Source organism: Scyliorhinus torazame, chromosome 9 (genome assembly GCF_047496885.1).
Source record: "Scyliorhinus torazame isolate Kashiwa2021f chromosome 9, sScyTor2.1, whole genome shotgun sequence".
NCBI lineage: Eukaryota > Metazoa > Chordata > Chondrichthyes > Carcharhiniformes > Scyliorhinidae > Scyliorhinus > Scyliorhinus torazame.
This window is the reverse complement of record NC_092715.1, coordinates 248,140,951-248,166,738: the sequence shown is the minus strand read 5'-3', so window position 1 is coordinate 248,166,738 and position 25,788 is coordinate 248,140,951. Positions and strand designations below refer to the sequence as shown.

The 25,788-nt window shown below is 51.7% G+C and overlaps 1 protein-coding gene across 3 annotated transcripts in view; it reads left to right on the top strand.

Annotated features, from left to right (window-relative positions):
* LOC140429806 (tyrosine-protein kinase JAK2-like) overlaps positions 1 to 25,788 on the top strand; it is a 297,390-nt gene that overhangs the window by 69,861 nt on the left and 201,741 nt on the right. For 2 of the 3 annotated variants that reach the window (XM_072517255.1, XM_072517251.1), the window contains exon 2: positions 10,876 to 10,931. The exons of the other annotated variant lie outside the window; for it this stretch is intronic. In XM_072517255.1, coding sequence (XP_072373356.1) covers positions 10,907 to 10,931 — 25 coding nt within the window. In that variant the 5' untranslated portion in view covers positions 10,876 to 10,906. The remainder of the gene's footprint in view (positions 1 to 10,875; positions 10,932 to 25,788) is intronic. 3 annotated transcript variants of the gene reach the window in all.

Below are 25,788 nucleotides of genomic sequence, written 5' to 3'. Positions count from 1 at the left end.
GATTGTTGCATTGTGATAATAGACTCTTAATCCAGAACATGGGTTCAAATTCCATCGCAGCAGCTGGTGGAATTTAAATTCCATGAATAAATCTGGAATATAAAGCTAGTGTCCGTAATGGTGATCATGACGCTATCATCGATTGTTGTAAAGGCCCATCTGATTCATTAATGTCCTTTAGCGAAGGAAATATGACATCCTTTAACTGGTGTGGCCGACATGTGACTCCAGACCTACAAAAATTTGGTTGACTCTTAACTGCCTCTGAAATATTCAGTTCAGGGCAATTAGTAATGGGTGACAAATGATCGCTTTGCCAGTGAAGCGCATGAAGGAGAGTATCTTGTCAAAATAACAAAATAGCAATCTGCAACCTTAAGCTTCCTTTTGAAGTTTTAAATATAAAAATACAATATTGTTTCTCCCATTTAAGAAATTGCAAGATTCAACTAATATAGTCTACTGTTGAACTGTCATTGTGCAGTCTTTTTTGTGATATGAATTAGTTTAAGCCTCAAGACTACGAGTGCAACTGAATGGCTTTGTCGCGCCCGACCCAGTGACGTGATGAGGCCTCTTGCGATATTTGCGATGCTCTGAATGCCTCATGAAATCTCATGACATCGCAACCTGGATCACGACCTCGCTGGGATCCCAACCTCGCTTCCTCCTGACACAATTGGGTTCTTTGACCCTTCTAATTTCACTTTATGTTTACACTTTGTTTGGAGAATATTTATTTCTGAAATGTTTCAGATTACCTTTTTTCTCCTCCTTAGCTGTTTGTTAACTATCTTTTGTGAGGGCCACGAAGAATCCAGCACGGGTTTTAAGGATACAAAGAAATAACATTTATTTACAATAACATATATATATAGACAACAGCAGCAGCAACTTTGCTTGCTGCTCACTCCTTCCTGGCTGGTTCCAAACTGGCCAGCGTTATTTATACAGGGAGTCTGCTAATGATTTCTTTTCCGCAAGCACCGATAGGAATATTATGGGACCATATGGGAGGTCCTCCTATCTGAGAGTTTGGGAGCTACCACAGTCACCGCAGGGGGGTGGTCCGATATGAAAACAAAAAGCGAGCCAGTCTCGTGTCCATTGACCCGGAAGACTGCTTCTTTAGGCCTCGTTTGAATGTCTGCACTGCGCTCTCCGCCAACCCATTTGAAGCCGGGTGGTATGGGGCAGTGCGGATATGGCGTATGCCGTTCATCTTCATGAACCTCGCAAACTCCTCACTTGTGAATGGAGTGCAGTTATTCGTGACCAGCACCTCGGGGAGGCCATGCGGACTGAAAGACAAACGCATCTTCTCAATTGTTGCGCAGGACGTTGTGCCTACCATCTTATGCACCTCTAGCCATTTAGATTGGGCGTTGATTAATAAAAGGAACATGGATCCTTGAAAAGGGCCGGCGAAATCCGCATGCAAGCGCACCCAAGGCCGCCCTGGCCATTCCCAGTGATGTAGGGGCACAGCCGATGGAAACATCTGATGCTCCTGACAAATGGAGCAGTGTTGGGCCACCTTCTCAATGTCGGTGTCGAGGCTTGGCCACCAGACATAACTCCGGGCCAACATTTTCATTTTGGTCACACCTGGATGCCCATTGTGCAAGTCTGATAATATCAGGTCCTGTCCTTTTTCCGGGACAATCACACATGACCCCCAAAAGCGAATTCCGTCTTCCACGCAGAATTCTGACAGCTTGGAGGAAAATGCCCGCAACTCGCCTGGGAGCTGTCTATGCTGCCCACCATACAGGACTATGTGCCGAACCTTTGACAGGACTGGCTCCGTCTGGGTCCACTCACGGATCTGTGATGCCGTGACAGGCAAGGTGTCCATAAAATTTAGGGTTGCAACCACCTCACCGGTCGTGGGGGTCGACATGGGGCCGGTCGATTAAGGCAATCGGCTCAGTGCGTCGGCATTCGCTATCTGCGTTCTTGGTTTGTGCTCCAGAGAATACTCGTATGCAGTGAGCAACAAAGCCCAGCGCTGGATCCGTGCGGAAGCAATGGGCGGTATTGGCTTATCCTCTCGGAAAGGTCCCAGCAGAGGCTTCTGATCAGTCACGATAGTGAAGTGGCGGCCATACACATACTGGTGGAAACGTTTCACTGCAAAGACCACTGCCAGGCCCTTCTTCTCGATCTGCGCGTACTTTTTTTCCGCTGCAGTTAATGTGCGGGAGGCGAAAGCTATCGGTCGCTCGGCCCCGTTCTGATCTTGTGGGACAGGACGGCCCCAATACCATACGGGGATGCATCACATGTGACGAGCAAAGGCTTTCCAGGATCATAGTAGGTTAGTAACCCAGACGACGACAATTGTTGTTTTACCTGTCGGAAAGCGGTTTCTTGCGGCTGACCCCAAACCCAGGAGTGATTTTTCTTTAGCAGAAGGTGCAACGGGGCCAGCGTAGTTGCCAGATTGGGGAGGAACTTCCCGTAATAGTTTACGAGGCCGAGAAAAGAACAAAGATGCAAAGTGTCAGTCGGGGCGGGGGCCTGTTGAATCGCACGCACCTTCTCTGCGATGGGGTGCAAACCTTCACGGCCCACCCGATAACCCAGGTAAACTACTTCCTTCGCCTGAAAGATGCACTTTGTGCGACGTAAACGGACTCCAGCCTCCAAAAAGCGTCTAAGGACAGCCTCCAGATTTTCCAAATGTCCCTGCTCCGACGTCCCTGTGATCAAAACGTCATCCAAGTAGACAGCAACACGCGGTAAACCTCAAAATGCCCTCCATAACACGTTGAACAATAGCGCAGGCAGAGGATACTTAAAGGGCAAACATGTATATTCATACAGGCCCCGGTGTGTATTAATCATTACATATGGTCGGGAGGCAAGGTCCAGCTCCAACTGTAGGTAGGCGTGACTCATATCTAATTTTGTGAACGAGAGTCCACCTGCAAGCTTCACGTAGAGATCCTCTATGCGAGGCATTGGATATCGGTCGAGTCGGGAAGTCGTATTCACTAAGTTTATAGTCGCCGCACAAGCGAACTGTGGCATCTGGCTTGATTACAGGTATAATTGGTGCTGCCCAGTCAGCGAAACGGACGGGCCTGATAATACCCAAAGTCTCCAAACGAGTGAGCTCCCCTTCTACCTTCTCGAGCAAGGCGTAAGGCACCGGGCCGGCTCGGAAATAGCGCGGCGTGGCTCCTGGTTCGACTTGGATACGGGCTACGGCCCTTTTTATTTTCCCCAAACCGGACTGGAATACATCTGGGTATCGTCCTAGCACCTCAGTCAACCCTCCAGAAACTGTTTGGAGGATGTGCTGCCACTGCAACCGCAAATGGCGCAACCAGTCCCGACCCAACAGGCTGGGCCCATGGCCGCGCACCACGATAAGTGGGAAACGCCACACAAGCTGCCACACAATGCAGCTGCAGGCAGTCGTCCTCCGTCTCCACGTCCTCGGGAGTAGTCGCCACAGGTTCATCCACATGGAAGGTACGGCCCCTGGGCTGGCCCCAGTTTCGGTCGGAACGACTGTGCCTCTGGCGCCCCCAGGACCTGCGACGGGGTCGGCGCCTACAAGTCTGACACAGACATCGCTCCTTTTCCATTGGTTCTGGAGAAGGCTCCCTTTGGGGAGGAATGTCTGACGGCCACTGGCGTCGATCCGGACGTCGCCTCGCCCAAGGAACCGCAGGAGTGCGGGGGGGGACGTTTTTGGATGGAAGCAGTTCCGCCCCAAGGCATGCACCTCCATTCCCTGTAGCTCCTGCACTCCTCGTTCTGCGCTCTCTCGGGACAAGACTGTTAAAAAGTCAATGTTGGCTGGGCTAACAACTTTCTCTGGGTGGCCGCATTGTTAATACCGCAAACCAAACATCGCGTAATATTTCTGACAAGGTCTCCCCATAGTCACAGTACTCCACAATCCTGCGTAGCCTGGATAGAAAGTCGGCAAGGGATTCTCCTGGGGTCCTCTCAGCGGTATTAAACCGGTAACGTTGGACTATCGTGGACTGGGTTGGGTTAAAATGTTGCCCCACTAAGTTCACAAGTTCATCAAATGTTTTTGTGTCCGGCGTAGCTGGGTACGTAAGGCTCTTAATCACCCCAAATGTATGCGGCTCGCAGGCGGTGAGCAATATGACCACCTGGCGCTCGTTTTCGGTGATGTTTGCCCGGAAATAGTAACGCATCCGTTGTGCGTACTGGTTCCAGCTCTCCAGCGCAGCATCAAAAACAACCAAATGTCCGTACAGAGGCATGGTGTAATAGAAAACAACTTCCAACCTGCATCTAACAAAAATCCAGGGAGGTGGCTTCAGCAGTGTAGACAGCTATTCACTTTAACCCTCGGCGCCAGTTTTGTGAGGGCCACGAAGAATCCAGCACGAGTTTTAAGGATACAAAGAAATAACATTTAATTACAATAACATGTGTGTGTGTGTGTGTATATATATATATACAACAGCAGCAGCAACTTTGCTTGTTGCTCACTCCTTCCTGGCTGGTTCCAAACTGGCCAGCTTTATTTATACAGGGAGTCTGCTAATGATTTCTCCCCCCACCCCCCACATTGGGGAAGCTCATAATCCCACAGGATTGTGGGATTGTCATTTGTCCCCAGCCAATGGTAAGCAGGCAAGTTATAACACTATCTAATGATCATTCTCCTGAAGGAATGTAAGCAGTTTTCTATTCTGATTTACTCCTGGTCTCTTTACACTTACCCACTTTGTTAAACTTTCACACTTTGTTAAACATTAAGATCAAAAGGTAGTACGGAGCAATCATTCCTTGAGACTAGAATCTATGGTTACATTTACATGGCGGGAGTGAAGCAGTGTTACTTAGTACTGAATCTAAATGAAAACTTATTGTATTTGAGTCCTGACTCCAGATTCGAACTCGTTGTTGTGGACTCCAGAAACTGGTTACATTGCATGAATAGCCAACCTGTGGTATAAATTCACCCTTTGAGATTTAATTGTCTGAAAAGACAGCATCCTGTTAACCCACAACTTCGCTCAATCAAGAATAGGCTGACAACATTCTCTTATTCAGGTTTGCAGGTGAATGATGACGTTTTTCTTAGAATTTCAAAACCACCCAACTTCTGAAAATAACAACAAATTACTATGGATGCTGGAATCTGCAACAAAAACCGAAAATACTGGACGGCAATATCAGCAGGTCTGCCCTCATCTGTGGAGAGAAAAGGGAGCGAGCATTTCTAGTCTGGATGACTCTTTGTCAAAGCTTTTGAACAGCCTGGAGAATAATCATTATAAGATTCTTGCAGCATGTGGCGCAGAGCTGAGCACTGCTGCCTCTCAGCGCCAGGAACCCGGGTTCAATTCTGGCCTTGGGTGACTGTGTGGATTTTGCACGTTCTCCCCGTGTCTGCATCGGTTTCCTCCGGGTGCTCTGGTTTCCTCCCACAGTCCAAAGTTGTGTGAGTTAAATGGGGGTCATGGGGCTAGGGCGGAGGATTGGGTCGAGCTACGGTGCTCTTTCAGAAGTTGGTTGCAGACTCTGGCCGAATCGTCTCTTTCTACACTGTAGGGTTTCTATGGACCTGTCAGTGTGCAGAACTCCATTAGAATCAAATTCCGATGCTTTTGAAAAAGAAACAGAAAATGTTCGAAACTCTCAGCTGGTCAGATAGCATCTGCGGAGTGGGAAACAGTGTTAATGTTTCAGCTTGATGATGCTCTTTCAGAGTATGACGAACTTTAATGGGGGGGGGGGGGGGGATTTCCGGGGCCGTTGTCACCGATGGGATCTTCCGTCCCCGCCGATGGCACACCCGCGGGTTTCCCGGCAGCAGGGGGGCGGATTCAGTGGGAAACCCCATTGACAGCAGCGGGACCAGAAAATCCCCCCCACCTGCTAATAGTGGGCTGCCACCCACCGCTGAGAAACAGGCCATGGGGGCGTGTGGAAAATACCCCCCCCCCCCCCCCCCTCTCCAAAGTGTTAGTTACCTTTCGCTACCCTCTCATGCTCTCTCTCTCTTTCTTGCCAGACCTGCTCTGTATTTCCTGCATTTATCTATTTTTTTATTTCAGATGTCCGCCATCTACAGTACGTTGCTCCTGGTCTTTTTTGACTCACTAAACTGTGAAGAGTTTTGACTCTTATTTTTTGTTTTTTGAATGCGACGTTCAGCTCGTGACTCATTTTTGGACCTGCTGGAGTTGCCCACCTCCAATGGCTTTTGTGGCTAACCTCTTCCTGCTTGGGTTTACTTCAACATCAATGCTCTTGTACGAGAGCACTGCTGACCCTGCATCTTGTCGGTATTATTTATTGGATAGGGTGTGACCAGTTGGCAGGGATAAATGAAATGGACTAGGCAACACGTCAGTCAGCACGTCCCACACATGAATAACATTTTGGTTCCCAATGCTCAATGAAGCCCAGCTTAATCGGGCATTAGAAGTGGGCGTTCAACATATTTGCGGCTGAATTAAAAACGAGAAAATGCTGGAAATCCTCGTTGGGCACATCTGTGGAAAGTGAAACCGAGTTATCTTTTCCATATCCCATCATCATTTGCTGGAATTTGACAATTCTTTTTTAAGTGTTGCCTCGGGTGGGAAATGCAGGGTGCAGGCCCCTTGGCCGCTTTTCCAGCTTGTCAAACACTTTGGGGGGGCGGGGGGGGGGGACATAGAGTACCAGACCCCATGGTGTCATGCAGGTGGGACAAGCTCTGAATGAGCCGCCTCACCAGCAATCTGACAGATTGTGGCGCCACTAAACACGAAAGCAGAAATAAAAATAAAATGGAAGTAGAAACACCCAAGGAATCCCCTCCCCAATGAACAAGGAGCCCCTCTTTCCCCCATGGACATGGGGACCCCCCCCCCTCCCATTCCCCCAGGGAACCCTCAACCCTCCACAGGAGGCAGTGCCAGAGTATTTCCCGGGCATGACCCTCTCCCTCCTGGAGGCTGTATTTACCTGTGCGCCCATGGCAGGGATAGTTCGCCCGGCCTTCATTTATGCAGATCTGTTGTAAAATCTGCCGACATGATGACGGGAGTGGGGGTGGGGTGGCGAGAACTCCTTGCAGGAGGGGATAATGTAGCAGCAATGCCTGTTGATTTTTTTTCAAATGAATGCAAATGAAGTTCCTGAACTTCCATGCCGGGGACGCCATTGCGGCAATGGCAGGGGTGCAGAGACAGGAAATCCTGCTGCTGCAAAAGCTGTCTGGGGACTCTGCCCCCCCCCCCCCCCCGGCTTTCCCACCCGCTGAAAACTGGGGTGGAAAATTCCTCCCCCCGCCCCGCCCCCCCCATTATTTTTGGCCCTGTAATATAATAATCTTTATTGTCACAAGTTGGCTTACAATGAAGTTACTGTGAAAAGCTCCATGTCACCACATTCCAGCGCCTGTTCAGGTTCACAGAGGGAGAATTCGGAATGTCCAAATTACCCAACAGCACATCTTTCAGGACTTGTGGGAGGAAACCAGAGCACCCGGAGGAAACCCACGCAGACACGGGGAGAACGTGCAGACTCCACACAGACAGTGACCCAAGCCGGGAGTCGAACCTCTGTCATTCAATCTCTCCTGACTCCCACCCAATCCCAGACCTTCCTTGGTCCTTGATCCACCCACCCATTGCCCGGAATCTGATGAAATTGCCACAGACTGCTGAGTATTTCCAGCATTTTCTGTTTTTATTTCAGATTTAAACAGTATTCTGCCTTTCAATATTAGTAGCTGGTGTTGATTGGGTGATGCACCTTGCTTTTTGAGGTTTCCAATGATGACGAGATGGGGGAGTGGATCTGAGTGTGGCACATGCTAAAAAGGTTACCGCTGAGCACTCACGGAATTGCATTTGTAGAAAGGCTAAGAGGCGCAGTACCACAGTCAGTCCGGGGGTCTGTGTTAGTCTGCTTCAATTTACAGCATCCGCAGTCATTTGCTTTTACCTTAGATAATTAAAGTTAGTTTAGATGTTGTTGGCTGATGATTCACGACTCCTTTTCAGTTGGCTCCAGAGCATTTACAGATATCTTGAGGTCGTGCAAGAGGCTATTTAAATACCAGCCTCTGTCTCTCTTTCTCGCTCTCTAAGTAAATGAATGTTTTTACTTTCCCTCCATGCTTTTAAGCTTTTGCTTCAGATTTCTGCAGCTGGAGTTTGATCTTTTTGACCTCTGCCTTGTTGCTAGGCACTACAGTCATCGAGTCGTGCAGCACAGAAACAGGCCCTTTGGCCCACCATATCTATGCTGACCCTCAAATACCAATCTATACTAATCCTGTTTACCAGTACTTGATCCATAGCCTACTATGCTGTGGCAATTTAAGTGCTTGTCCAGATTCTTCTTAAATATTCCGCGAGTACCTGCCTCCACCACCTTCACAAGCAGCACGCTCCATATGGTTAAAACTATTTCTTCAGGACCCCTCTAAACCACTTACTCTTCACCTTAAACCTAAGCTTTCTGGCCTTAGACACCTCTGCCAAGGGAAGATTCTTATGATCTACCCTATCGATGCCTCTCATATTTTGTATACCTCCATCAGTCCCCCCTCGGCCTCTTCTGCTCCAGAAAAAACAAATGCAGCCTATCCAGTCTCCACATAGCTGAAACTTTCTATCCCAGGTGACATCCTGGTGAATCTCCTCTGCACCCCTGCTAGTGCAATCACTTGCCCCTATATTCTAAGCCCCAACTAACGAAGGCAAGTATTCCATAAGCCTTCTTCACCACCCAATCTACATGTGCTGCTACCTTCAGGGATCTATGGACTTGTACACCAAGGTCTATTTGTTGCTCAATACTCCCTCGGGACCTCCCATTCATTGCGTATATCCCACCCTTATTAGACCTCCCAAAATGTATCACCTCACACTTATTGGGATTAAATTCCATCTGTCATTGCACTGATCAATATCAAATCATAGAACCCCTACAGTTCAGGAGGAGGCCATTCAACCCATCGAGTCTGCATCGATTCTCCACAAGAGCACTCTATTCAAGTCCACTTCCCTGCCCAGCCCACCCTATTGCCCGTAACCCCACCTAACCTGTACATCCCTTAACACTAAGGGGCAATTTAGCATAGCCAATCCACCTAACCTGCACATGTTTGGACTGTGGGAGAAGGAGGACGATGCCATGGTTGTTACTGAGGGAGAGGAGGCCAAAATTGAGGTGCTCTCTCTCAAACTTTTCAATACCTAAATTGAAAAAAGACATTTGCATCCAGGACTGCATGTGGAGAGGGATCTATTCCACAGGCAATTCCCTGCGGCTCCAGCTGAACACAGGCGGGCAATGAGAGCCTCTAAGCCTGACATGAACACTGGCCCCTCAGTTTGCCTCCAGGTAGTTGCACCGTCCACCTCCATCCTCAGCACTTGAGGAACTGGGGATTGATTGCAAGTCCCAGTCAGCCTTCAACAGTAAGCCTGAATCGACCTTTTAATTACCTCAGTTAGGAGAGAGTCGAATTGGCTGAAGGCTGGTATTTGTGATCCTGCGGACCTCAGGAGGTATGGGTGGCACAATTGATAGCACTGCTCCCTCTCACAGCACCAGGGGCCTGGGTTCAATTCCAGCCTTCGGTGACTGTCTGTGTGGAGTTTGCCTATTCTCCCTGTGTCTGCATGGGTTTCCTCCAGGTGCTCCAGTTGTAGATTTATATTTATTGTCGCGTGTACCGAGGTATAGTGAAAAGTATCGTTCTGTGTATAGTCCAGGCAGATTGTACCATACATGGGAAATGTAGGACATACGATAATTAAACTCAGCACCAAACTCTCAGATAGGAGGACCTCCCATATGGTCCCATAATATTCCTATCGGTGCTTGCGGACCTGTAATGATTGTCAGTCAAGCAATGTCATAGAGTTTTACAGCACCAAAAGAGGCTCTTTGGTCCATGTCTGTGCTGCCCGTTAAACACCTATCTATTCTAATTTCAGTATTTGGTCCATTGCCTTGTATCCTCTGGCATTACAAGTGCTCATCTAAATGCGTCTTAAATGTTGTGAGGGTTCCCACGTCCACCACCTCTTCAGGCACTGAGTTCCAGTTCCCACCACCCTCTGGGTGAAAAAGCTTCTGCATAAATATTCTCTAAATCTTCTGCCCCTTACCTAAAATCAATGTTATACTCGTTCTTGCTTTCAAAGCCCTCCATGGCATCACCCCTAACCCTCAGTGAGTTGGTATGTTGTGTACAGTTAGTATAATGTTCATTAAGAGGTAAAGAGGGGGATTCTCCACCTGGCGACGGAAATTCCTGCCCGAGGTCAATGGGCCTTCACCTGATCAGCGTCCCGCCCCTGGTGATCTTGAGGCAGGCGGAGCGGAAGAATCCAGTGCAGAGTTTATCAACTGCCTTGCCTCCAACAACATCTGTAAGTCCAGATCAATGTCGGCCCTCTTGAAGACCCAAATGCTGATCACAGTGGTAGCAGAAAACCCAATGAAACGAAGAGCCGGTGAAGAGTCCAGCAACTGGAAGAAGCAGCAGGAGAAACGACTGCAGGATAGGGACAGTGTGGGAAAATCTTCAATTGAACTCCAGCGAAGGCAGCAGTGAAAGGAAGCCATGGTGAAACTCCTGCCTTCCTTTACCAGAGTGCTTTGACCACCTGGAAGGCCTGGGTTAGGCCGAGAAGTGGCAAAACTGGCGTCGCGGATTTAGAAGCAGATCAAGTTGTTCATCTCTCTGAAACTTTAAGGTTGTGGTTTAATGGTTGGTTTGCTACCAGATTGAAATTTTAATTCGTGTTATGGTAAGCTGTGTGTTTAATGCAGACCTAGGCAGGTCATGGTCTTGGTCTTTTATTTTTACGATGAGTACAATTCCATTTCAATGAATGTTTACATTTTTTCAAATTTCAGATTTAAGGAGTCGTGAGTCAAATCACCTCGCATGTTCCGTGGATTTGAAGAAACTTGTGAGTTAAATTAAATTACTTTTGTAATTGAGTTTACTTATTTAAAAAAATTGATCAAAATTTTCCATCTGTAAAAGACATCCCAAGTATGTGCAGGCCACTGCTGAGAAGTTATTTTAAAATAATTTATGGCTGGGTTGGGGTGCTTCAACATGGAGCAGGTGAAGGGGAGAAAGTATTATTCAGTGACTTTACAGAGCTGCAGCCCTGCACAACAAGAAGACCTGAGTGCCCCCGGGAATGATAGAGGAGAGACGAGTTTTACAACAAATATTCCGTGTAGCAGCGAATCAGCCACTAATGAAAGTTTGCACAGCTCTCCAAACTAATGTGGGTGGTTGGTAATTCCACCAAACTACCTACACTAATGAACCATTATATTGAATGTGGGCACTAATAAAAACTGAGAAAAAGTTGGTGGGTGCAGAAACTGGATGTTTTTAAACGTGATGGAAAATGGACTAGTAAATTTATCAAGGGCAGGAAAATCCAAGCACTTGTTTTTCTCCATTTGGTGATTTTTAAACAGCAAGTTTTAATTTTTTTTTTGTATGGCTGCGCAGAGAGTGACCCCCCCCACCCAAGGAATCTGAGCTATGGTTTCGTACTAACACTCTTGGTTGAAGTGTGGGAACTGTACTGCTCCAGACTGTAACATGACACCAAGCGTAAGATTTTATTGTGATGAGCGTTTTGTGGAGTGTGTGGGGAGTGAGGGATGTGATGATGCTACTTGCAGTTTCACTTGAACAAATTCATCCCAGTTGTCTTCACATTTTCTGTGGAGGGGTGGGGGTGGCAGAGGTAATTCTGCATAAATGCTCCCTTGGAATTTATTCTGAGTCAGATGTAGATACATCTTCTGGGCAATTTTTGGGAAAGTTCTACAGGCATGTTCAGCATTGAAGTACGTGAACACTTAATGAGGCTAACAATGAATGTAAGACTAATATATTTTGTTTGGATCTATTGCCTTGTGTGATTTAGATTGTAAAGGTAGTTGCTTAAGCATAAATAGTTCCAAACGTTACAGAAAAGCTGTGCTAAACTCGAGTACGATTCTGCCCTTCGTACTACAAGAAGTAGTTGCTCAAGCATAAATACTTACAAACATTACAGGAAAGCTGTGCTAAACCTGTACAGAACTATTCATCAGGCTATGTTTGGAGTGCGATTCTGCCCTCCGTACTACAAGAAGGGTAGCGAGGTACTGGAGAAGATGCAAGAAATATTTTCAAGAATGATACCACACCTGAGGAGTTATAATAACAGATTGGGACTCCTTAGTCTGGAAAAGACAAGGTGGAGTTAAAGTTGTAGAGGTCTTCTACATTGTGAAAGGGTTTAATAGGATAGATATACAGATGTTTCCACTTTTGAGGAGTCCCAAACCAGGGGTCATTGGCTTAAACAAAATCCAGTTAGGAATTCAGGAGAAACTGATTCAAATGTGTAACTTGGACAGAGGAAGTAAATAGCATTGATTATATGTAAGGGAAGCTAGGTAAATACATCAGAGAGGAGACCAGGTACATTGATACAGTGAAATGAAGTAAGGCTTGAAAAGGCTCATATGGACCATGTGTACAGATAGGGACCAGTTGGGCTTGTTTCCATCTTGTAAATACCAAGTAGTGTAATTAGTATATATTTATTAATTACTAAACCTTCCATGGACTTGAAGAAAAACTGTTTTGCTGGCCCTTTGAACATGTGTGCTAAAATAGAAACAGTGGAACACCTTTGTTTAAAGTAGCTAACTCCAATAGCTATCCTGTTTGGAGAATTGAAGGACTATGTAGCTGTGTCGTCTGTATATATGGTGGCTGAGGCCTTTTAAATGTTCTTTTGAATTACATTTTCATAAAAAAATGAAAAATGCTTGAAATTGTCTTCTCTTTGCTGTGGAGTTGGGGACGGTGGGGGACTGGGGACAAGAAAGACTGAAACAAACCAATTTAAATTGAAACAAACTTGTGGGGAATCAGACACTACACAAGAGTTTAGAGGAATGACTCGCTTTTGAACTGTTAACTGCTAGGGATACATCGAAAAGATCACATCTCAAGAGGTTTGTATTAGTGGGGCCAGTGTTGGAATCCATTGGCCAAAGGAATTGTGTCCAGGAGGCAGAACATTTGAAAAGAGTGATATTAAATCAGATGAGACTTACGGGTATTTTATCAGTATAAATTGAGGCTATGATGTGTTACTAATTCATGCTACACTGCCACCTATGATATATCCTGTCCTGGGCCAGTCTCTTTAATGGCATCTGTGCCCTCCCTACCCACTTATTCACTGTCATATCACTGGCCTTTTGCCTGGGAAGTGTTAGCACAGTAATCCCACTTTAAATTATCCACAGTTGTTTCTATTAGTTTGTTGCAAGGTGAATCTAATTTCTGAGCCAACATGGCACATGGTTTGGTCCCTTTACCTTAATCCTTCAAATTCGTATATCACTATGAAATGTATAAAGCCTGCACTTTGCAAATTTTGAAGGCAGTGGAATGTAAATGCCGATGGTGAAAAGCAATCTCAGTGGAGTTTATTTTTATATGCCGGTGTTTTTGTAGCGCTTAAAATGAGACTTTGTAGAAAAACATTGAAGACATTACACCTTCCGAGTTTTCTTTGTTAGTGCTGCATTACCATTAACACGTGAACTGCGGTTTCCTGCTGCTTAACACTTGACCACACTTGTTAAGCAAATATATGGGCGGAAGTCCTGGGGAGGTGAGTGAGAAAGAATCCTTCTGCGTTAAAGAGTTCATAGGTAAAGCCCCAGAAAGTTAACCGTATTTTCCACAGAAGTACTAGTGAGTGCAATTGCAAAATTATGTAACAATTTTGCGCCTTTACTTTGGTAAGCTCCCAACTTCCAGACAAATAGCTTGTGAAAATAATCTCAAGGTTACTAATACAACATGGTGAAATTGTAATGGTTCAAAAAAGTGTGTTTGGTTAAAAATGCACATCACTTTGTGTTTGAGATAGGAACGCCGATTAAGTGATTTAATGGCATGAAGCACTGCTTGTTATTTTTGATATTGAGATGGTGGAGCAGGGAAATATCTGTTCTTCGAGTAGATAAGTAGGAGTATCTAAATGATTGAAATAACATCAGAGCTTTTAGCGTGTGCAGATCTCCTGATGTTTGATTTTATGGTGAACTATTACAGCTGCAAATGAGGAACAAGAAGAGTTGGCCTGTGAAACATTGTTGGCAGGAAGAGCAGAGACTCTTAAATGAGGTTGCAATGGACAGTGACCGACCGGTTATGAATAAATATTGAAATTGTTAACTTAGTATTTGCTTTAAATAGTTCATCGACAGGCTATAAGACTCTCTTGTGTAGCCCTGTTAACTGTCAGCATTTGTGGCACGGTTTTGTGTAGTGGAGCATTTTTCACATGAGATCAAGTCCATCTTTTAAGTTGTACCAAAGTCCTGGGGCAAATTTTTAAATACTTTTGGTTTTACCAGCATCCAAAAATCTCTTTCTAAGCTTCTATGAAAAAATGTTCTCCGTGGCGGGTCAGAAGGGAAGGGGGATTTTCTTTATTGTTGATTAAGCTGTGTTAACTCCACAGCTTGAACATTTCTGCCAAACAGTTAGTTGTTCTTTCAAAACTAAGCAAAGGTCAGGGGCCGGCTGAACAGAGAGTTGAAGATTTGGGAGATCTCTCCGAAGGGAAAACCTTCTACTTTAATTTGGACTCGAATTGCTGACGCTGAACATTGTTTTTTGGAGGTTTCATTCACCTGTATCCAACTGTAGCCTCCACTCCCCTTCCCAAGGTGAAAGTAAAAAATCTCTTCCTTCCTTGCTTATTCCAAACCAGTTGAGGTATGAAACTAATCACGAATGGCTTTTATTGACAGTTGGTTTATCCGCAGAATGCAACATTAAATATATCTGTTTCTTCCTGCCCACCCCGGTGTCCCAGCAGTCTCCCTTTTGAGCTTAATAAACAGATGCGAAAATTAATAGATCAAATGACCGTCCTTAAACGGGCACTGCCACAGAACAAAACTCCAAAGAAAGCTTAGCTAACCAATGGTCTCTTTATATAAGTGCTCTAAGTATTTAATTAAACAACACCCTGTGTGTCATAACAATATAATAAAAACATTAACATTAGTTATCATCTCGGAAGATTTTTGACTGTCAACCTATTTTACCTCATTTATGATATTTACTAACTAATGAGCAGAAATTTAGAAAGCCAATGGGGGGGGGGGCGGGGGGGGGGAAATGCTGCAAAATCTTTTCTCCATAGTTATTTCCCACAATGTCTTGGATGTTACGCTACACTGCCTGGAGACTGGGTCAATCCTGGAGGGTTGGCAACTGCACGTTGACCGCGTGCAGCATAAATCCAGTGTAGTGTCAAGCTGGATTTTCCAGAGTGCTCCGGAGCAACCTCTGCGCCATCACATAGCTTTTAAAAAAAAAACCTACTTGAGATTCATTTGTATTGTTTAGATTTTAGCACAGTGACGGGCAACCTAGGCTAGTGACTGGGCCGCATGAGTGACCCACCTTCATCTCCTTGAGCCACAAGATTGACATCGGGTATGTTCACCAACCATGACCCCAAGAATAAGGTTGAATACATTTGATGTATGCTGAATATTTCATAAGTTATAGAAAATGCATAATCACTCCTGTATTAATAGAACTGTCATGAACTTCAAGTGGTCAAAACAAAGGAAATATTTACACTTGATTGGAAGCAGAGAGAGCGCACCGCTCTCGCAGTTAATGCTGTGTAATCAGCACCCACCTCATGTGTGAGACCTTGCTTTAGGTGCGTCCCGCTTCTGTCATGCCGATAGCAAAAGTGTACACAGCTGGAAACCAGCGGAATATGGTAACTCTACACCTGGGCAACAGTCAACAAAATCTCTTGTGGGCCGCGCTCTGATGGGCCACATATGGCCCCCGGCAACGGGTGTCAGCGGAACATGTTTTCGATGGGATCTGGTGAATATGGATTTGTGGCGGAATTCCAGAACGGATCAGAAATCTCAGCTGCTGCTTAAGTGAATGCAGATGCTTGTTTGTAAAAGACTGAGAATATCCTATTCTGCGACAAATCTGCATCTCTCAATAGTTGATTCACTACCTCTATTAGAATCAACATGGGTAGCACAATTGCTTCACAGCTGCAGGGTCCCAGGTTCGATTCCGGCTTGGGTCACTATCTGTGCGGAGTCTGCACATTCCTCCCCGTGTGTGCGTGGGTTTCCTCCGGGTGCTCCGGCTTCCTCGCACAGTCCAAAGATGTGCAGGTTAGGTGGATTGGCCATGATAAATTGCCCTTAGTGTCCAAAATTGCCCTTCGTGTTGGGTGGGGTTACTGGGTTATGGGGATAGGGTGGAGGTGTTGACCTTGGGTAGGGTGCTTTTTCCAAGAGCCAGTGCAGACTTGATGGGCCGAATAGCCTCCTTCTGCACTGTAAATTCTATGATGATCTGTGAACTTGTCTTCATCAGAGACCTCCTAAACATTTTTTCAAATTCCATGAGCATTTGTTCAAGCACAAACGTGGATGGAAGTGTGAAACAAACGGTTGCCTATCCTGTTGAATTGATCACCATTCTCAATGTGACTTAAGGTGCCATTTTGCGCTTTGATGTGAACAATGCTGGAGATTCTTTGGTGCCAGGTGACTGAGGAACACAAATAAAAAGACAAATGCTGGGTAAACTCAGCAGGTCTAGCAGCATCTGTGGAGAGAGAATCCGAGTTAACGTTTCAAATCCATACGACTCTTCAGAGCTGAAGAGGGACAATCAAATTGGGTATAATATAGAAGATTTTTTGCTTTAATTCTAGCCTCAAAAATGCACCAGTTTGCATTTTTCCAGTCCTCGCTCCAGCTACTCCTGTAGCTCTCCTCAAGTGAGTTCACTGATGCATCGTGATTAGGAGACTTCCATTCAGTTGTGTATTGATTTGGCTCTGAACCTAGTATTCAGGGCTCGATTAGCTCAGTCGGCTAGACAGCTGGTTTGTAATGCAGAACAAGGTCAGCAGTGCGGGTTCAATTCCCGTACTGGCTGAGAATTCTGAATTCTCTCTCTGTGTACCCAAGCAGGCGCCGGAATGTGGCGACTAGGGGCTTTTCACAGTAACTTCATTGCAGTGTTAATGTAAACCTACTTTGTGACAATAAAAAGGTTTACATTAAAAGATTATTATTCATTCTTGGCTGCAGGTGAATAACTTCTGGACATGATTGGGCACAGCACAGAAGGTTTAAGAACTTGAACTTTCTTGATTTATTGCATCTTTACACATCACTGGCGAAATTCTCCGTTATCGGCGCAAAGTCCGCCGATCGGCGCAGAAAACGGCGCAAATCCGACCTGCGTCACACCGCAAAAATCGTCGCGAAGTCTCCGGCCTGAAATGGGCTAGCAGCGACGTGACGGGATCCGCGCTTGCTCACGTGGTTCACGCCGTGCAGCGTCATGCACGCCGCACGGCGTGACGGCTCATAAGGACGCGCTGCTCCCCCCCACCCGACCGGAACACCCGACCGGATGGCCGGCCGCCGCTCAGCCCCGAGGTTACAGTCACGGGATGTGGAGGCGCTCCTGGACGCAGTGGACCAGAGGAGGGACGCCCTGTATCCCGGGCACGGCCGTAGAGTTGCCCCACGCCACAGCCGGCGTCTGTGGAGGTGGCAGAGGCCGTCACCGCTGTGGCCCTGACACCACGGACAGGCACCCAGTGCCACAAGAAGGTGAACGACCTCGTCAGAGCAGGCAGGGTGAGCCTCCTCCCCCCCCCCCCCGCCCGCTATCCATATCCCCCCTCCCCCATATCCTTTCTCCCCCATATCCCCCCCACCCCCATATCCCCCCCCACCCCCATACACCCGCTCCCCCACATCTCCCCTCCCCCACATCTCCCCTCCCCCACATCTCCCCCTCCCCCACATCCCCCCTCCCCCACATCCCCCCTCCCCCATATCCCCCCTCCCCCATATCCCCCCTCCCCCATATCCCCCCTCCCCCATATCCCCCCTCCCCCATATCCCCCCTCCCCCATATCCCCCCTCCCCCATATCCCCCCTCCCCCATATCCCCCCTCCCCCATATCCCCCCTCCCCCATATCCCCCCTCCCCCATATCCCCCCTCCCCCATATCCCCCCTCCCCCATATCCCCCCTCCCCCATATCCCCCCTCCCCGTATCCCCCCTCCCCCGTATCCCCCCTCCCCCGTATCCCCCCCTCCCCCGTATCCCCCCCTCCCCCGTATCCCCCCCTCCCCCGTATCCCCCCTCCCCGTATCCCCCCTCCCCGTATCCCCCCTCCCCCATATCCCCCCTCCCCCATATCCCCCCTCCCCCATATCCCCCCTCCCCCATATCCCCTCCTCCCCCATATCCCCCCTCCCCATATCCCCCTCCCCATATCCCCCTCCCCTATATCCCCATTATCCCCCTCCCCTATATCCCCCATATTCCCCCTCCCCCATATCCCCCTCCCCTATATCCCCCATATCCCCCCTCCCCCATATCCCCCCCTCCCCCATATCCCCCCTACCCCATATCCCCCTCATCCCCCCCTCCCCCATATCCCCCTACCCCATATCCCCCTCCCCATATCCCCCTCCCCATATCCCCCTACCCCATATCCCCCTCATCCCCCCTCCCCCATATCCCCCCTCCCCCATATCCCCATATCCCCCCTCCCCCATATCCCCCCTCCCCTATATCCCCCATATCCCCCATCCCCCATATCCCCCCTACCCCCCCTCCCCCATATCCCCCTACCCCATATCCCCCTCATCCCCCCCTCCCCATATCCCCCTCCCCATATCCCCCCTACCCCATATCCCCCCTACCCCATATCCCCCTCCCCATATCCCCCCTACCCCATATCCCCCTCATCCCCCCCTCCCCCATATCCCCCCTCCCCTATATCCCCCATATCCCCCCTATATCCTCCATATCCCCCCTCCACATATCCCCCTCCCCATATCCCCCCTCCCCCATCCCCCATATCCCCCATATCCCCCATATTCCCCCCGTCCCCCATCCCCCATATTCCCCCCCGTCCCCCATATCCCCAAGTGAATCCAGCCCTAACCTTAACCTCTGCCATACACGCGCAACCGATGGCGTGCATTCATATACCTGTCTAACACTGTTGCCTTTTACCCCTGCCACCCCCCCCCGGCCACAGGAGAAACGCGCACACAACACCAGGGAGCATGTGAGGACTGGAGGAGGCCCCGCTGATGAGAGGCCACTGACCGAACACGAGGAAAGGGCCCTGGAACTGGCTGGCGGACCTTACGACCGGGAGGTTGCTGATGCAGAGGTCGGGGGTGTACAAGCAAGTGAGCCACCGACAGCCCGTCCCCATATCCCCCCTCCCCTATATCCCCCTCCCCCATATCACCTGATCACTGCCTGCGTGTCTAACCATGCATGCTTCATTGTGTATCGCAGGAGCAAACGTCCAGGCACCCATCCCCACAGATGCAGACCGCCCGCAGGATGCCCCTCGCACACCACGGGAGACGGAGAGACCCGGACCCTCCGGCATGCGACGCCCGCACGATGCCCCTCGCACACCACGGGAGATGAAGAGACCCGGACCCTCCGGCATGCGACGCCCGCAGGATGCCCCTCGCACACCACGGGAGACGGAGAGACCCGGACCCTCCGGCATGCGACGCCCGCAGGATGTCCCTTGGAGACCACTGGAGACGGAGAGACCTGGAGCAACAGGGAGACGACGCCCCCGTCACGTGCGGGTGCGACGACGCAGGTGTGTGCCACCCAGCGACGAGAGGGGCAGCCACAGGCCCCCGTCACAGCCGAGCCAGGACATCACTACCCAGGACACCCCTACCCGGGACACCCCTACCCGGGACAGCACTACCCAGGAAGACGAAATACCGGACAGTGACACAGAGTGGATGGGTGGAGACGAACCCCCACCCCAAAGTGCCATGGACTCAGAGTGGGACGAAGAGCACGACACCGCCACTGCTGTCACCAACACCCTCCACCATCGCAGAAACACTCACCTCGGTTGGGCACTTTAGTGATGAGGCGTCTGGTACACTCACTGGTGCGCACAACACAGCCGTCCCGGTACAGCAAGTGGAGGTAGGGGCAGCAGAGGGGCCGGGCAGTCGGAGGGCAGCCCAGCCCAAGCGAACATCTGCCGCGCAGATGGATCCCGGGTTCCTGGAGTTACTACACCCACCCATAGATCTGATGCAACCACCGACCCGGAGACGAGCGAAGAGGGTGACGGCCGGTTTGCGGCAGCTGCAGTCGCAGGTGGAGGAGTCCACCCGCGTCCAGAAGCTGGGAGTGGTGCCGGTCATACGTTCCACCCAGGCCGACACTGCACGGGTGGCGTCCGCGGTGGAGGCAATGGGTGCGACGGTGTCAGACATGGGGAACGGTTTGCGAGGCCTGGGGCTTTCCGTGCAGGCGGTGTCTGTGGCCCAGGACATGGCTGCCCTCTCACAGGAGGCCATGAGCCAGTGCCAGATGGCAGAGGCGCTCAACGCCATGGCCCAGTCTCTGCAGGCCATGGCCCAGTCTCTGCAGGCCATGGCCCAGTCTCAGCAGGCCATAGCCCAGTCTCTGCAGGCCATCGCTGAGGGCATCGGCGCCATTGGCCGTGTGCGAGCCGGCGTCGCACAGTCACAGACAGGGTTAGCCAATCCCCTGGGCTCCATGGCTGCAAACCTGCAGACCCCTGTCGATACCAGCACGGGCCTCCAGGACTGGCAGCGCCAGATGTCGGAGGGGCGTCGGATGGCCAGTCCGTTCGCATCCCCTACCCATGTAGAGGCCTGGGGGCCATCGGGCACCCCGAGGGAGGAGGAGGTGCTGTGGTCCGTCCCGGGTCCCCCTGTAGGGGAGGTCCCGGAACACCGCGACACCTCGGCTTTCCCCCCCCCCCTTCCGTCCCAGGTGCATCGGGTGGGCAACGGGCAGGACAGGCTGGCGACTTCCATCCCAGTCGCCCGGGCCGCAGCCTGGCCTATCTAGGCCAGGACGCCCCAGGAAACGGCCGCCAAGGGGATCCCGTGTCAGAGGGCAGGAATCACAAGAGTCCACCTCCAGTTCTACTGTACCGTCTGGGGAATCACGTAGACGTAGTCAAAGGGCCCGTAAGGCCAAACAATTAGACACTGAGTAAGTTGGCATGGGTGCAGGGCACAGATGAGTTTTAGGGGCTAGGGCACGTGCATGAACTCCTTTGGTTATTAAAGTCAATGTTACACCTACAGAAGCTGCCTTTGTGCTCTGTCCAAAGCATGCGGGGGTGTCATGTACGTTGAGTGCAAGTGTGTGTGTGTGAGGGGTGGTCTTACCTCAGCCCCAGGTGAGTCTGCCCCTTCCCCCTGGGCCGCCATCAACATCCCCCCCGGGCAGAGGACGGGACCGTGCGCTGCAGTGTCACAGCCGCATGCAGGGATGGTCCTGGTGGATGGTGGTACTGTGGCCATGGGTCAGACATAGTCCGACGATGTGGAGCCAGGAGCTCATCGCAGGGCGGGTTGTCATCATCCTCCATGGCCTGCAATAGACACGCGTCCACCGGCACCTGTGTGAGCCCGGCCGTTGAGCCGCAGGTGGATCTGAAATGGGGGGAGTGGTGTGCATGCGGGTGGGGTGGGTGGGGTTGGGGAGGGGGGGGTGAGGGTGCTGGGTGGGTGGATGGGTGGGGGGTGTGGGTGGTCGGCTGTTGCCATGGTATGCGGTCTGTGGCCATACTACCCAATTCCCATGCCCATCTAGTCAGTGAAGCGGGCGGCTATCAGTCTGTCCCGTGCCCGCTGGGCCAGCCGGTAACGGTGGACAGCCACCCGCCTGTGTCTAGCCCGTCTGCCCTGACCATTGCCCCCATCCCCCTCATCTGGGAGGGACTGCGCCTCTTCCTGCTGCTCCTCCACTCCGCCCTCCTCTGCCTGCGGCACATCGCCCCTATGCTGGGCTATGTTGTGTAGGACGCAGCACACCACAATGATGCGGCCGACCCTATCTGACCGATACTGGAGGGCGCCCCCAGAGAGGTCCAGGCACCTGAAACGCATCTTCAGCACGCCAAAGCACCTCTCTATCACTCCCCTTGTCGCTACATGGGCATCATTGTAGCGGTTCTCCGCCTCATTGCTTGGCCTCCGTATAGGCGTCATCAGCCACGATCGCAATGGGTAGCCCCTGTCGCCCAGCAACCAGTCCCTCAGCTGGGGATGGCGTCCCTCGTCCATGCCGGTGATAGATGACCGCGACAATACGTATGAGTCGTGTACACTGTCCGGGTAACGGGCGCAGACGTGCAGGATCATCATGCGGTGGTCGCAGACCACCTGTACGTTCATCAAATAGGTCCCCTTCCTATTGGTGAACACGGCCCTGTTATCTGCAGGTGGCCGCACGGCGACGTGCATCCCATCAATCGCGCCCTGGACCATGGGGAACCCGGCCACGGCAGAGAAGCCCACGGCCCGGGCATCTTGGCTGGCCCGGTCCACAGGGAAGTGGATGTAGCAGTGCGCCATGGCATATAGGGCGTCTGTCACTGCCCGGATGCACCGATGTCTGCGATATGCCGGACAGGTCCCCACTCGGTGCCTGGAATGAGCCCGTTGCATAAAAGTTCAGGGCCACCGTAACCTTGACGGACACTGGGAGAGGGTGTCCCCCGCCAGTGCCACGCGGTGACAGGTGTGCCAGCAGGTGGCAGATGTGTGCCACCGTTTCCCGCCTCACCCGGAGTCGTCTCCTGCATTCCCGGTCCGTGAGGTCCTGGTATGACTGCCGGGGCCGGTACACACGGGGCGCCCTCTAGTGCCTCCGTTGCCGTGGGGCCGCGACGTCCTCCTCCCCCTCGTCGTCCTGTCGGTCAGGTGTCCCTCCAGCCTGGGCATCTGCCGCCTGCCCCTCTGCGGCAGCCTGCGCCGCCTCTCTGGAGCCCGTGCCTCCTCCTCCTCATCCAGGGCAACATAGACATTAGCGGCTGCCGCCACGGCGGCCAACATCGCTGGATGATCGGAAAACATGACGGCCTGGGTGGGGGGGGGGGGGGGGGAACGACGATATGTCATCATTGCCCACACCCCCTCTTCCCCCCCAGCCAGTTGGCTCCAACTGTTGGAGGCTGGCACCTGGCCAGGTGGACCAACTCACTTGCCCTCGCACCCCCCCTCCCCAGCACGGGCCTCCCATCCTCCTCCTCGGCACGGCCCCCTCCACGGCACGGACCCCCCCCCCCCCCATCCTCCTCCCCGGCACGGACCCCATCCTCCTCCCCGGCACGGGCCCCCCATCCTCCTCCCCGGCACGGACCCCATCCTCCTCCCTGGCACTGACCCCATCCTCCTCCCCGGCACGGATCCCCCTCCCCAGCACGGACCCCATTCTCCTCCCCGGCACGGGCCCCCCATCCTCCTCCCCGGCACGGACCTCCCCATCCTCCTCCCTGGCACGGACCCCATCCTCCTCCCCGGCACGGACCCCATCCTCCTCCCCGGCACGGGCCCCCACCCCCCATCCTCCTCCCTGGCACGGGCCCCCCTTCCTCCTCCCCGGCACGGGCCCCCCTTCCTCCTCCCCGGCACGGGCCCCCCATCCTCCTCCCCGGCACGGGCCCCCCATCCTCCTCCCCGGCACGGGCCCCCCATCCTCCTCCCCGGCACGGGCCCCCCATCCTCCTCCCTGGCACGGGCCCCCCATCCTCCTCCCCGGCTTGGACCCCATCCTCCTCCCCGGTACGGATCACCCCATCCCCCTCCCCGGCACGGACCCCATCCTCCTCCCCGGCACGGGTCCCCCATCCTCCTCCCCGGCACGGGTCCCCCATCCTCCTCCACGGCACGGACCCCCCATCCTCCTCCACGGCACGGACCCCCCATCCCCCTCCCCGGCACTGACCCCCCTCCCGGCACTCCCCCGGAGCCCAGCCCACTCTAACCACGCCCCCGGCCGCGCGCGCACACACACAACCCTAGACACACCTCTCCCCACACATTCAGACTGCGGCCACGCCATCGCCTGCCCAGAGCCAACCCCCCAGGCCGTCACCCACCTCCACGCTGGTCGGCGTGAACCTGGAGCACATGTTGACGCCGATTAAAAGGAGGTTTGATTTACGTCGACGTGACCGGTCATCACGTCGACGGGACTTCGGCCCATCCGGACGGGAGAATATCGGCAGGCCCAAAATCGGCTGCCTAGCGCAGACCCGTGCCATTCTCCGACGTCTGCGGCGCCATTAACGCCCCGCCGACGTTTCTCCCTTCGGAGACTTCGGCAACTGGCGGGGGCGGGATTCATGGCGGCCAACGGCCATTCTCCGACCCGCTGAGGGGTCGGAGAATGACGCCCCACATCACCTCTGAAGCAAACTCAGAAGTTTGTCTTCTAATGTTGTGCACTTGACTATAGCTCCATTTTGAACCAACTTGAAACTTTGGGCACTATTCTCTCTTTCCCCCCCCCCCCCCACCCACCACGCCGGGTGGGAGAATTGCCAGGGCGCCGGCCAGGGCGCCGCGCAAATCGCGCCACGCCGCCCCGAATCCCGCACGCGATTCTCCCACCCCCCGGAAACCAGCGGTGCACGATTCGCACCGGGCCGCTCGGAGAAGCGGCGAGCGGCGATTCTCCGGCCTGGATGGGCCGAGCGGCCGCTACGACACGACAGGTTCCCGCCGGCGCTGTCCACCCCTGTTCGCTGCCGGCGGGAACTCTGGGGGGGGGGGGCAGCCTGTGGGGGTGGGGCTCCTTCACCGGCGTGGCCTCCGATGGGGTCTGGCCCGAGATCGGGGCATACCGATCGGCGGGCCGGCCTCGTTCCCCCCCCCCCCCCCCCCCCGGGCCTACCACCTTCCGCGCGCGGCCCCAGAACACCGGCTCCATGTTGGTGGTGCGTAAGACATTCCCCACGCATGCGCAGGATGGCGTGGTCCAACTGCGCATGCGCGGGTTGGTGCTGCGCCCATTTGTCGCTGCATAAGGAAGTTGGAGCGGCGTGAACCGCTCCAGCGCTGTGCTGGCCCCCTGTGGGGGCCAGAATAGGTCGTATCCGGGCCCTGTTTGCGCCGTTGTGAAACGGGATGGCGTTCACTTGACCTCAATATCGGAGAATCGCCCCCTTTGTTTTTCTGCAAACTGCCTCCACCTCCAAAATGGATCATGCAAACTGAAAACGAGGGCATTCCGGATTTAATTTTTGTTTAATATATATATATATATATATATATTTTATTTTTAAAAGAGTTAAAACAGATACAATTCGCTAAGTGGGAGGGAAGAAAATGTGGTTAAATGATAACGGTTGTGAAAATAGGAGGGGAAACATTACATTTAAACGTAAAAATATTTTGCCAGTTATCGTTGTAACTTAGAGTTGATACTGTGTTGAAGCTTCTCCTGACATTTGAGTAGGTGTAGAAAATGCTGCTTCAGTACAAGCTGGAAAGTTTCCCTCCGATAAGCCAAGGCAGCTTGGAATTTCCCTGAATTTGCCAACAATCCCAAGGGCTGCTTTTTTAGTGCGCACCATAGAATTTCCTATGCTATTCCCCGCATGGATCAATCGACCATGCTGTCCACATCCAGGACTATCAGTTGGTATTGAAGCCAAATTCACCCCCTACCCCTGTCGTACTTTAGACATGTAATACTCAACTATTCTTAAACATTAATCAATACTCGAGTGACCTCTGAGAGATTGGCCCTTTGAGTCAAATGCATGGAAATTAGCATTGAGCAACGAGAGCTTGAAGCAGGCAATAATTTTCACTGGGTGGAATTTAATGTTCATCCCCGTTGGGTAGCGGCCAGCCCAGTTA